Raw genomic sequence first — 13,637 nt, 5'->3', positions numbered from 1 at the left:
GTACCGCCAGCACTCAGCCCAGTGCCCGGCACACAGCGGATAAGTGAATGCTAACATCTTTTTCTCACTTTAAAATTGATGAAAGCTGTAACTAAATATATCTTGGAAGGTATCTGCTCAATGCAGAGAGACTTTTTTTTTTGTGGGAAAGATACTTTTCAAACGTAGCAAAAAGCATACGAATATAAAGCCGTGCCTCCCAAATATAGGGTAAAATTATGTACTTTTCAAAAAACTTTTACACCCATCGTCTGACTGGTCTTGGAAAATATTTCTGCACAGTAGGCGTAGATGACATCCTTAGTCTGAATTAACATTAAGGCGGTTGCCCTTCAGAGAGGGTAAGCCAAGGATGCGAGCTCTCAGAACGAGGGAGACTCCAAGCCTACATAAGGACTTGGATGTTTGATACCCACTGCCTTTGACGAGTCTGCTCAATACCCCAGCAACCAAATGCACTTTAGAAAGTAACACTTTCTCTTTCTTTTTTTCAGTGCTTTTCCACACAACGGTCAAAACATAGGCCTCTCACCCTTTCTGGGGACCCTGAACACTGGGGGGTCATTGCCAGATCTAACCAACCTCCACTACTCCGCGCCCGTGCCAGCCTCATTGGACACCAGTGACCACGTCTTTGGTAGTATGAGTGTGGGGAATAGTGTGGGCAACCTGCCGGCTGCTATGACTCACCTGGGCATAAGAAGCTCTTCTGGTAAGTGTCCCCCACTCAGTGATGATGTGCCCACATATGTACGCTCGTGGCTCAGTCATAGGTGGTCCCCAGTGAATCGTTGAATGAGAATGATTGCATCTGAGTTAGAGACAGCTACATACCTGTTCTTAGAGCTCTTGACCTTGCTGACATTTCACTTTGGTGGTCTGTTTCTGCTGGCTTCGATGAGCTCTAGAACGCTCTGCTAGACCTCCTTCTTTATTGTCTTCACCAGCCCAGGTGTCCTGGGACTTGGAGAGTAAGATGCAAGAGTCAAGAAAAAAGTGTCCATTCCATTCTGTGTTCACTGAACAATGTTAGTGGCTCTTATCAACATATGATGATGGTTTATCATTACAGCTGTCTCTCCAGAACCCTCTGATTTCCCACTGGATTTCAGAAGAGAATATTTTGAATTTTAGAACATTTATACTGGATATGATGAAAATATTTTATACTCCATAGATACGTATATTAAAAAGAAATCTACCACAGTTTAAAATTATTGGTTCAAATTTTCAGAAGCGCTTAAAGGTCAGCATGTGGCTGTATGAAAATGCTGCCCACAATGTGACCTGGGTGTTACTGCACCGAGTTTGAGCACCCGCAGCTCAGACCCCATGTGGAAACATGACTACGTTTACTTGAACCTCGACAGACTTTTTTGTCGATGTCTGAGGCAGGTGTTGATCTCTTACTTCCAGTGCTGCGGTCCAGCCCCCGCCTGTGCCGGTCCGAAGAGCTGTGGTATAGACTGTTTCCTTGGGAAGGGGTCCCCAGTGATGGCCTGTTGGTGGGGGAAGTGCCTGCTGGTTTCCACTCTGGATTCAACAGGAGTTGTCCACGCAAATCAGAATCCACCACTCACATGAGAGAGGTCCCCTTTAGAGCTGTCATCTGGAAGGTTCTCTAAAGCTTGCAGTGGTACTGCCATTGTCCCACATAATTTTAAGTTTGAAGAATTGATTTTAGAGATAACTTCTACCTACTTACTTAGGTCATTTTATTATCCTGCTGCTGTACTGAGTGTCCTGGTGATTTCTGTGTGAACAAGGACATCCAAGGTCACACAAGTAACCCAGCATTGGCACTTAGCTCCCTTGGGTCTTGGGGAAGCCGCCATTCTCCAGGATGGCTTTTGACACTTTGCTTCAGCTGAAAATCCTGTGTTTATCGCTGTGTGTTCTTTTCCTCAAAAAGGCATCATTTTGTCCAGAATTTGTATCAAGGTTTTATAGTTTCTAGGCACTCCTTAAAACGCATGGTATACAAAGTCATACAAACATATTTGAGCTTTCCTTCTGAATGAGTGGCTTTGTTTCTTAACCGAAGCTCACATCTTTAGCTCTGAGTCTGACTTGAACAAATGAGATCCATAGAGAGTCGCACCATGGAGAGCTGCATAGGGTTTTATCAGAGACATCTTTCCTGTGTTTAAAAAAATCATTTGCCAGCAAAAAATGCTGGATTTTGTCCTTGCTCCGTTACAGTAACTTTTATCGAATACTTAGATTTTTATGAACATAAAGGAACACACAGTTGTACGCACCCCGGCTGCTGGTACCAGCGTGACGGGCTGAGCTTGAAACCCAGGCACTGCCTCCTGAGATAACAGAAGCATCATTAAGTCACGGAGCGAAGCCACTCTGTGCCAGGCCCCGTGCCAAGGCGCGACAGGACACAGGACACAGTCCCTGGCCTCACGGAGCTTGTGCCCTAGCGCCCTGTGTCATGGAAATGCCTTTCCAAAACTCCGGCTCGTGCTAACATTCACGACCCCTCCCCCCAAATAAAACAGAGCACCCGCAAAACCGTCACTTTCCTTCAATTGGAATAGACTGTAATGAACAATTTCTCGAGAGCCAGAAAAACAGAAACCAGGAGGCATGGGGTGGGGGGGGGGGTGTCCCTTCCTATGACTCTCTGGGGCATTCAGGGTATTTACAGGGTCCCCCGAGCCGGGACTCTCAGTTGTTCTCTGAAGGCAGCAGAGGATTCGGGCGCAGTGCCGGGACAGAGGCATTCGGGGGCTCTGAGCAGAATGTGTGCACAGCCCTGGGGTCTTTTCGCCAGGTGGAGGCTGAGCCGTGCCCTCTGCTCGCCTGGTCCTGCGGCCCAGCAGCTGTGCACACACGTGCACACGCATCCTCGTGCGTCAGACTCACTGCCACCCTGCCGCCAGCAGCCCTGGGTGCGAGTGCTTCCCCTCCCTGCCCTTGGTGCCTCCGGTAACAGGCGCAGGAGGGGAGCCGCCCAGGAGCTGCCCCCACGCAGAGTCATCATCAGATACAGATAGGAGCAAGTTAAGTCTTCTTTAATCTTTGGAAAACAAAAGATTTGGCCTGGAGTTACGGCAAGTAACGTGTGCATTGTTGTCTTGTAGGTCTCCAGAGCTCTCGGAGCAACCCCTCCATCCAGGCCACGCTCAATAAGACCGCCCTGTCCTCCTCCTTGAACAGCCACCCGCAGACGTCCGCCCCCAGCGCCTCTGCCCTTCACCCTTCCCTCCGGCTCTTCTCCCTCAGCAACCCGTCTCTCTCCACCACAGCCCTGAGCGGCCCCTCCCGGCGGAGGCAGCCTCCCGTCAGCCCGCTCACGCTCTCTCCCGGCCCCGAAGCGCATCAGGGTTTCAGCAGACAGCTGTCGGCCACCAGCCCTCTGAACCCGTATCCTGCAGCGCAGGTGAAAACAAACCCACAGTCCAACAGGCCGAGGCACGTGGGGCCTGGACTGGGCCCCCTCAGCAGGTGTAGTCCCCGAGGCCTCCTGTGCAATCGGAGGGAGCGAGTGTGAATAACTCAGGAAGCCCTCCTCATTTCCTAAGGGCACGTTTGTTGTGTTGATTGCTGTTTCACAAAGAACACACAGTCCGTAGTCACTAACTCACAAACCTCGGGGTCGGGGGTTGGCATAGAGAACATGGTCCAGACATGTCTAAGGTGGCTAGCGGAGACCAGGCTGGGGTTTTAAAATGGTGTGGAAAGTTATCAATAACTGAGTCAGTCTATAAGTATTTTAAGCCACAGGGGAAAGCCAGAGAAGACATTTAATACCTTCCGGAAGCTTTGATATTGGATTAGACCTCTTCCCTAATTATGACTCCAGATTTGAGAAGCAGTACTTTTATTGCTCATGAAATGATAGATATGTAATAAGGGTCAGGGTCCTCCATAAAAGGACCTGAAGAAGTCTGTTCAGAAAAAGGCACATTTTGGGGCACCTGGCTGGCTCAGTTGGTAGAACATGCGACTCTTGATCTTGGGGTCATGAGTTCAAGCTCCGTGTTGGGCATAGAGATTAAAAAGTAAAATAAAACAAGAATTAAAAAGAAAGAACTCAGAGGCACATTTTGAAGTCACAAGCCTGTTGCAGAAATTCAGATGTCAAAACATCATATTTTGTCTTGTTGACTTTGTTTTTATTCTGAGCTCTTAGGGTGGTTCTTACCATAATCATCAATGAATATATTTTCAACCTATCGGTCCCTCCCTAGATACATTGTGACTTCATTATTCCCCACCTCACCACAAATGAGTCATGACTTAGCAAGAGCTGACAGAACACAGCGGAAGGAGTTCGCAGATCCAGTTAGTAGCCACTCAACATGAGTAACCCCTTTCGGGAGAGGGTGAGAGGGTATTTCATCATTGTTTTTTTAATGGTTCTTTTTATGTTATTGGATTGCCTTTAATTTTCTTTTGCAAGATTATTTTATATAATGTAAAAAACATTACTCTTGCTTTCTAGCTACATTTTAAGGAGAGCTGTAGTCATAGAGAGCATCCTTTTCAAGATGTTTCCTTTTTTTTTTGCTTAATATTAAGATTTTTAAAAAATCAGTGTTATCCATGCACAGTTTAATAAGTTGGTACTAAGGGGCGCCTGGGTGGCACAGCGGTTAAGCATCTGCCTTCGGCTCAGGGCGTGATCCTAGCGTTATGGGATCGAGTCCCACATCAGGCTCCTCCGCTGTGAGCCTGCTTCTTCCTCTCCCACTCCCCCTGCTTGTGTTCCCTCTCTCGCTGGCTGTCTCTATCTCTGTCGAATAAATAAATAAAATCTTCAAAAAAAAAAAAATAAGTTGGTACTAAAGGGCTTGTTATGAAATAACATTGTCTTCCCCTCCCTGACCCACCGTATTTCTCGCTCCCTAGAGATGGCTTCTTCCAACCACTTTAGCTAATCTCTTTGGCATAACCATGTTATTTCATGCTTGTTTTGTTCTGGGTTTTTAGTATTAGGTATTATCTGATGACATCCTACCACGGAGGATTAGGATATGGTTCTCTTTCACTTCTCCCCAAACCCTGCGCACCCCACACACGTTTCCTCCTCATTCACACTGTGCTTTGTTATAATTTTGATGAGAGCAATATTCAGTGTTTAGTGTTTTCCCAGTTATAATAGCTCAGTCAGAGTTGAACCATTTAATATGCTATGAAATAACAAAATGAAAAATATTTTTCTCCTGGGAGTCAATAAATGTCTTACTTTTTCGTTAGTCTGGTTTTCTCCGTATGTATTGCTTATCCCATCCCTACCTCTTGGAGTGGGGTAGGTCTCCTCTCAATACATTTGGAAGGAAGCCCTCCATGGGCACCTGGGCGGCTCAGTCGGTGAAGCGTCTGACTTCAGCTCAGGTCATGATCTCAGGGTTGTGGAATTGAGCCCCATGTGGCATTGGGCTCCCTGCTCAGCAGGGAGTCTGCTTCTCCCTCTCCGTCTGCCCATGTGCTCTCTCTCTCTCTCTCTCAAATAAATAAATAGAATCTTTAAAACAAAACAACAAAGGAAAAAAAAAAGCCCTCCAGTAGATTTCCAAGAAAGAGTGTTTGTGGCCTGGCATGACTCAGCATGACTTCCTTCTACCCATCATTTAACTCATAATCAGCCAGAGACAGAATTCAAATCTGAAATCATTTTCTCTTAAAATTTTGAATTCTTTGCCTTTTAGTTCCTGGAGTTGCTAGTGAGAAATCCAGTGCCATTCCGATTCTTAATACTTGGAACAAAATGTCCTTTTCCCTCTGGAGGCTTGTGGGGTCATCTTCTTGTTCCCCAGAGTTCTGAAACTTCAGGATCACAGGAGTCTGGATATTTGGTGGGTTTCCTCAATCTGGAAACTCCTGTCATCCTTCATTTCTGGGAAGTCTTCCTTAATTATTTCCTGGACGGTTTCTTCCCTTTGATTCTCTGTGCTCCTTCTGGAACTCCTATTGTGTGAATGTTGGACCACACGTACTTTCCCGCTCACACCCTATTTTTTCGTTCTCCTCTACTCTTTCCTCATCTTTTCACCCGGCTGTCTGGGAGAGCTTCTCACCTTTATCTTTCTGCTGTTATGTCAAGTTCTCATCTCTGCACTCAAATTGCCAAGAATTCTCTTTTGTCCTCCACGTGAGTGTTCCTTTTTACAGCATTGTACTCATCCTATGGATGCGGTATCATTTTTTCATCTCTCTGAGGTTTTTAGGGGTAATTTTCATTCTAGTTTCTCCTTTTTTTTTTTTGTAACAGAAGTTTTCCAAGTTGCATAAAAGTAGAGAATATAATGGAATGAATCCTTCTATACCTGTCATCCAGCCTCAACAATTATCAACATTTTTGTAATCTTATTTCATTCACATCCCTACTTCGAAAAAATACGTATATATAGATACCATCACAAATATTTTATTATGTATTTTTAACAGATAAGGATTGTTATAGCCTAAGTAGTATAATGGTAATTTTGGTTTTTTAAGAAAGATTATTTATTTATTTATTTTTGTGAGCGAGAGAGGAGAGACCACAAGCAGAGGCAGAGGGAGAAGCAGGCTCCCCCTGAGCAAGGAGCCAGATGCAGGACTCAATCCCAGGACCCTGAGATCATGACCTGAGCTGAAAGCAGATGCTTCACCAGCTGAGCCACCTAGGCACCTGATCATTTTGTTTTTCATTACTTTTTCCTGCACAGACTTCTCCAAGTTTCTTTTCTTTGTAAGTCTGCCTTGGCCTCCGATTTCCACGCAGATGCTTTCCTCACAGTCTGGTGATCTTTGGCGCTCCGTGCATCTTTAAGAACGGGACACAGAAACGCTGTAGACAGGCGGGCTTGTCGAGCATGGTCTTCACTGGAGACCGATCCAGCTCTGCCCTTTCCCTGGGGAGCCTCTGGTGCCCTGAGTTGCAGGACTTTCTCTCAGGCTGGTCAGATCCCCAGAGGACGCTGGCACATACCCAGATTCCAGCCTCCTGAGAGTCAGGCTGGGAAAGAAAGGTGGAGGCGTCAAGATTCAGTGGTGAGCTCTGTTGAACTCTGTTTCCAGTAGAGCGCCTCACCCACGCGGCTCCCCTGCACCCTGCCCACGGACCCTCAGCTCTGCTCTCTCCAGAGTGCCGCCCCCCAGTCTCCCCGCGAGCAAAGGCTCTGAAGCCTAACCGTGCCTCCTCCTGGCTCTTCACCCCTGCTCCCTGCTGTCCTACAGGCCCCATAGGGATCCTGTGACGGAAGTACGGTTCCTCTCGGTTTGTCCCCACTGCCAGCCTCCTCTTGTCTTTCTCGGCTCCGCTGACCCAGTCACTGCTTGTCTGTCGCTTTTCGTTTTCCAAATTCTTCTGCCACTTTCTTCCCTCCCATGAACTCTGTCTTTGTGCTGTTTATTATCATTTTAGTCTTATTTATTTTCAAAGTGTTGCTCATTAATGTCTCCTGTTGTTTAATGTTTTAGTTGTTTTTAGTCAAGGTTTAGGAGACAGCAGAACTAAGTTCTTTTTTTTTTTCTTCAGTCTTCCATCTTAAACCAGAAGTTATGGCTTTAAAAAAAAACAAATATGATTTTCACTGAGGACACTGGTTAAATTGATGGGTGTTTTGTTTTGTTTTGTTTTTAAGACAAACTGTCGTTGAATGGGAAATGTTTGGTGGGGAAGTGAGATTTAAGACCACTTTGAAGGAGCAGAAGTAAGAAGTAGGCTTCGGGGAGCATAGCACAGAGTACCCCGGGGAAGAAGGGCTCAGGCTTTTCCTTTCACTGTGACATCTCCTAGTCTTAAAGGATTTGCCACTTAGAAACTCCAGTCGAAGCTAATTAGTGACTTTGTTTTACAGATGGTGTCCTCAGATCGAAGCCCGCTCTCCTTCCTGCCCACAGAAGCTCAAGCTCACGTGTCCCCACCCCCCCCTTACCCTGCCCCCCAGGACCTCTCCCAGCCCCTCCTACAGCAGCCCCACGCCCAGGAGCCCCCTGCTCAGCAGCCCCAGGCCGCCTCATCCCTGCCTCCATCCGGCTTCCCGCTCCTCACGGCCCAGGTGCGTCCTAGCAGGGACACCGGTCAGAAGGGAGAACTTATTTTGCCCCGAGTTCCAAGCTAAACGTTCCCTTCCTTATTCCCTGAAGGGTTCATCTTTGACCAACTTCTTCCCAGATGTGAGCTTTGACCAGCAGTCCATGAGGCCAGGCCCAGCCTTTCCTCAACAGGTGAGCGAGCTTCCAGGCATGCCTCTTCCTCGGGGCAGGACCTGCACTGTCCAGGCTGCTCAGGACATAGACCCCACCACACCGAACAGACTGGGTACCCCACTGTCCAGATTCCAGATGTGCTCAGCGGCTGAGGGAGCCCCCAGTCTCCCCTAGCCCTGAAGTGCTGGTGCTGACTGCCTTGTTTGGTGTCAGGCCTCCGCAGAAGAACTACTTGAACAAGTGGTAGTTCTGGAATTATAGAATGCTCAGAGGGAAGGGACCAGCGCGGTCCACTGGCCTATCCTGCAGAGGAGACGGAGGCGCAAGGGGCTCGGCCCGCGGGCCTGCTGCCGCAGCCTGCGCAGTGCTGCCTCCCAGGGGAGCTTGGTCCAGGCGGGGCCAGACGCTCCTCCCTAAGATACTTCCATTCAGCCCCTTTTGCTTTTTAGATTCTCCCTAAAGTGGACCATTTAAAATATGTCTAGATTTTACAGTGTCCATTAAGTATGGATTGGGCTCTAGGATGGATTAAGGAGAGAAGGAAGGGTTTTGAGCATTTTACAAATCTTAATAATAATTACAACAGTAAAATGAGACAGGTGTTTCCTGAGTAGGCCATGGTGAGGGCTCCTGGCATGAACCAGCAGTCCCTGCCTCCTCGTTTTCTGGAGAAGCCTGTTGAGTGTAGATGAGTCAGTATCTCCCTGAAAAATGATAGAAATGCCTATTTTTGAAAGATTTAAAACAATAGTTTGGAATATTACCTTCTGGAAAGGCACCTAAGATAGGCCCCAGTTCTCACCAATCCTCCCAGAGGCTTTCTCATGGAGAGGGGCCTGCCCGAGCTTCCTCCCTCTGAGCATAAGAAGGAAAGGGTCTCCCTGCCTCATTTTTCTAGAAACCAAAGGGGAAAAGAGCCCCTTGGCCATCTCACTTCCTTGGTTACAGATGGAGCCTTGGAAGGGTTCCCACAGATGGTATTTCCAGAGGCCTCGGTGTGGCTGGGAAGGAGGGGTGTGTGAGACCAGAGGGGTCACAGAGACCGTGACTTTTGGTGTCTCCTCAGATGGTTTCGTGGGCTGGGCCGTGTGTGAGCAGGGACGAGTCACCCACACTGTGGGCCTCGGGGAGCCCTCCTCCACCTCAGCACCTGCCTGCCTGAGAGGAGTGTTCTGTGTGGGATCCCAAGACAGCATGTCTGGTTTTGCTCTGGGAGCATGTTGCATTCTTCACGCCTCAGAAGCAGAGATCATTTCTTACAGTGTGACCTCTGATGCTTCCAGGTCCCCCTGGTGCAGCAAGGTCCCCGAGAACCACAGGACTCGTTTCATCTGAGACCAAACCTGTATTCTAACTGCGGGAGTTTCCCCAACACCATCCTGACACGTGAGTGTGGGCCACCCCTCAGCTCTGCTATACTGTTTGTATTTCCTGTGTTTTTACAGATACCGTCATAAGATAGTTTAAACAACATCATATAAAACAAAAAAATGAAAGTCCCCCAGCTCAACTTTAGCTCTTCAGAAGGCAGGCAATTGCTATCCTGGCTGGATGCTGGGAGCTGGGGGGAGATGCAGGCCATCGCTGTCCCGGCTGGAAGATGATAGGGACGGCGTTTGCGGGGGTGGCATCTGTTGTACGTGCCCCCTAACCTGCACTGTTTTTCCGTCTTGCTGCTCCTTCCAGAAGACTCGAGTACCAGCCTGTTCAAAGACCTCAGCAGTGCGCTGGCGGGCATGCCCGAGATCAGCCTGAACATGGACACTCCGTTTCCACTGGAAGAAGAGCTCCAGATTGAACCCCTGAGCCTGGACGGACTCAACATGTTAAGTGACTCCAGCATGGGGCTGCTTGACCCCTCTGTGGAAGAGACGTTTCGAGCTGACCGACTGTGAACAGAACGGAACGGGCCAGGAGAATGTACTGCTGAGGAGCGGAACGAGAACGGCAGAGCGTGGAGCCCGCTACACCCTGGGCTTGAGGGATCTCGGGCTTCTGACACGGAAGGAGCCATTCCCTGACTCCCAGCTTTCTGACGAGGCCCCGTCTCACACCCCGTGGCTCGCTCTAGACCACAGAGCCGCGCGCTGCCTCTCAGGCCTGCGGCCGGGGGGATGCTGCCGCAGGCGGGCTGCTCCGTAGCTGCCGATGACTCGGTCGTCACCGTGACCAGTGCATCCTTCTGTGGGCCGTCTAGTCCGTCGATGTGTAAAAGAACCGTGGAGCGGGCCGCAGTCGCGTTGTGCAGCGTTCAGAACCACTGACCTTAGTCAACACTGAAGAGAGGGCCTGGCCTGCGAGACAGTGAGGGCCGCAGGCCTTCGGGAGTTGGCTCAGCTGCGAGCAACGGTACCACAGCACCACGATGCCTTCCCCACTGTCACCGTCCCAGCTTGGCAGCCATCCGCCAGTGACCCCACGTGCCAGGGCACGGCGGACAGCCAGGATCACCCAGATCACCCAGATGCCTTAATTCCAATATGAAGAATTTTTACCACGATTTCAAGAACAGATTCAGTTAAGCAAACTGAATGCTCATTTGTTTTCTCCAAATATGTAATCTCCTTTCTGCTGCTGCAGGACGCCTTTTCCTGTGGACAAGGGGAAAAGGAGGACTGTTTTATTCAGTCACTGAAAAAAAAAAAAATCCCCCAGTGATGGATGAGACTGAAGAGAAAAGGGCTTCCTCTCGATGGCAGGGGCGGAAAGAGAGGAAGGCCATAGGGATCTCACAGACCCACGATGTCTTCCAGACAAGCTCCAGACAAGCGTAGGCCTCCCCCTCCACAGCCCGGCTGCAGGGATGCTGGAGGGCCGAGTCAGACCCTCCAGCAGCCGAGCCGCAGCGGGGGGAAGCCGTTTCTCGGTGGAATGGGAGTGTTGTGGAACCCCGCTAGACCATAAGCTCCTTGAACGCAGGGACTGTGCCTTACTCGTTACCAAACCCTGAGTACCTAGCAAGTGCTGGCACTGGGTAGGTGCTGCTAACTGCACCCTGAACGCGTGAATGAACAAACGGAGAAATGAACGAATCTGCCTGGCTACAAGGCAGTCTAATCTGTAGCCCCATTCCTTGCCAAATCTCAGAGCTTTAGCTTTTCTAACACCTGTGCCTGTGGTTAAGCTAAGCATGCACTTTAATATGCTTCTAACACTAGGTGACCAAATCCACGGTGAGCCCGGAACCCCCCCCACCCCGTTCTCCTCGAGGGTATGCCCCAGAGCAGGCGGCTGGGAACTGTCTTTTGAGTGCATCCAGAATGGCTGGGCACACTGAGGCCTCGGGGATCCCAGCCAAGCCCCCACCTCAAAAGGTCCCTTTCAGATCCATGTTTTGCTCTAAATTGCTTTTAAAAGAGATTCCTTCTTTGAGGTTGAAGAAAAAGTCTCCAGTAAAATGAAGGCCTAATTCATGAAGCCATCATTAGTCATTAGTACCTTAGTGTAAAAAAAACTATGACTGCGTTTCCAGCATTCTTGCCTCCTCGGACTTAGCCCCTGACCAGACACCCGATTGGGTGGGGGGGTCGAAGAGCACCTCTGGGGAGGGGTCTGGGCCGTGGGGCAGGATGTGGGCACGGGAAGACGGGACGGGGAGGACAGGAGCGCAGAAGGAGAGATGAAGGATGCTGGAACTTTTGCCCGGACAGCACTGCCCTTCCAGGAGATGCCAGGAGTGTGGCAGAAGGTTGCTAGACTGCCCCCACCCAAAGCAGCAAGGCTGTACCGCACAAGTCTGAATGGGACACGTCAGCGCCCCATGGCAAGAAGAGTCTGGAACGGGATCCTGGCCTCATCCCATTCCTGTCTCCAGAGGGATCACCTTACCTCCAGTCTCTCAAAGAACCCCGATGGCTCACCACTGCAGCTTCCTCTGTAGGGCCCAAGGCCTCAGCCTCCCAGGAGCCCCGAATCTCTGCTGTTGAATTGGGAAATCCAGCCAGGGTCCTCGCCTGAGCTCTAAGCCGCAGTCCCAGTGAAATTTTCAGATCCCTTTATCCTGAGGATCTCAGGAGGGGGGTGTGACAAGCCCTTTCCTTGTGGTACCCAGCTCCCCGGTGTGCCGAAAGAAGCCAGCTAGCTCTGTGCTGCCTTTCCTGTGTCGGAGGCCCAAATCTGACCTGGCCTTTCAGACGGGATGGTGCTGATGGTAGGAGTTTGGTGTTTGTTTTTTTAAGTGGAAGTCCCAGCATAAGCCACTCTTTGCGCCAGTGCCTTACCCTTGGCGGGGGGCGGGGGGGTGGATTCAGCAGTGTGGGGGGCGCCAGCTCTGTCTGCACAGCAGTCCTGCTTACAGCAGGAGGCCTGGCACCTATGCAATGAAGTACCCTGCCCCCGGAGCATTCTCCCGGTGACTCGTGGAAATGGAGGCTCCCAGGAACAGTGACTTGTCCCGGGGAAATATAATGATGACAATAAGGTTTAGCACTGAATTAAATTTGTCCTTCGGTCCACCAGTCCAGTCTTTTCCTGTGAAAAGGTTTTGGGCATTATCCAACCCACTTTGCTTACATGGCGACAAGGACACCCACGGGCAGGTGTCCCTCTGACCTTCAGCGGGGAAGTCTACCCTTGCTGCTGCAAGGGTAACCAGGCGTGGTCCTCGGCATCTGAAGCGGCTAGATGCATCAGAATAAACGATCTTCCAATATTTAGTCTTGTTACAAGAAAGCGACGGCTGTACTACTCTCATTTACTAGCAGTTAAACAGTATAGAACTAAAAACCTATCTGTGTTCTATTTTTTCTTTCTGTACGGTTGTGGTTTTTAGGACACACAGTGTTAGGAGAAAATTTTTCTGATCACGTCAAGACCACCATAAATTCTCCTCTGTCCTGCTTCATTTCTCCTGAGTCTACTGTGTATTAGCCGAGCTGAAGGCTTGTGTATTCCAGCCCATCTGCGTAGCTGAAGACGTTTCGACTCTCACTCTCGTTGGCTCTGTTATGCACGGGTGGTTCCATCCCTTCGTGGTGGGGCCATCACAGCCACTAATCAGACTTCCTGCCAGTGTCCTAACTCCCTGGTCCCTTGTTAAAAAATATTTAAAGATTGGAATTTGTATAAAGTAGCTTCCAAGTTTTATAATACGTCGTTTTACATCTTTCGTAATTAAAAGCAGCACAATAAGGTTGTATCTGCACTTAGTGTCTTTCTTCATTCAGCCTCGGGTGAGATGAACTGGTAGAAAGCTGTCCCCCTGCCGCCCCCCAGCACCGCTCTGCCTGCAGGTGGCCTTCCTGGTCCTTGGCTTGGCAGGTCCTGCCCTGGTCCATGTGTTAAGTGTTGTTAATACACGCGCTGTCGTGTCCACACTCCAGCAGGGTTCCCAGGCCTGTCCCCTCCCCCCCACAGCCACGCTTCCTTCAACCCATCAGCCACACCCAGGCTTGTCCCAAAGGTGACTGTTCCCCAAAGTCTTACTCAGAAGTCCTATCTTTGACCCCAGCTTCCTGAGCCACCATGTCTACTCTGGTCCACAC

General features: G+C 49.6%; 1 protein-coding gene across 2 annotated transcripts in view; it reads left to right on the top strand.

The window, feature by feature from the left end:
- Positions 1–13,289, top strand: part of CRTC3 (CREB regulated transcription coactivator 3) — an 85,577-nt gene extending 72,288 nt beyond the window's left edge. The window contains exons 9-14 of one of the 2 annotated variants that reach the window (XM_008687796.2): positions 495–712; positions 3,096–3,394; positions 7,803–8,003; positions 8,092–8,172; positions 9,438–9,540; positions 9,844–13,289. In XM_008687796.2, the coding sequence (XP_008686018.1) occupies positions 495–712; positions 3,096–3,394; positions 7,803–8,003; positions 8,092–8,172; positions 9,438–9,540; positions 9,844–10,049 (1,108 nt within the window). In that variant the 3' untranslated portion in view covers positions 10,050–13,289. Of the gene's footprint in view, positions 1–494; positions 713–3,095; positions 3,395–7,802; positions 8,004–8,091; positions 8,173–9,437; positions 9,541–9,840 lie in introns of both variants that reach the window. The other variant, XM_008687795.2, reaches the window with a different exon arrangement.
- The last annotated feature ends 348 nt before the right edge of the window (positions 13,290–13,637 follow it).

Source organism: Ursus maritimus, unplaced genomic scaffold (assembly GCF_017311325.1).
Source record: "Ursus maritimus isolate PB19 unplaced genomic scaffold, ASM1731132v1 scaffold_27, whole genome shotgun sequence".
Lineage (NCBI taxonomy): Eukaryota > Metazoa > Chordata > Mammalia > Carnivora > Ursidae > Ursus > Ursus maritimus.
This window is presented reverse-complemented; position numbering and strand designations above follow the sequence as displayed.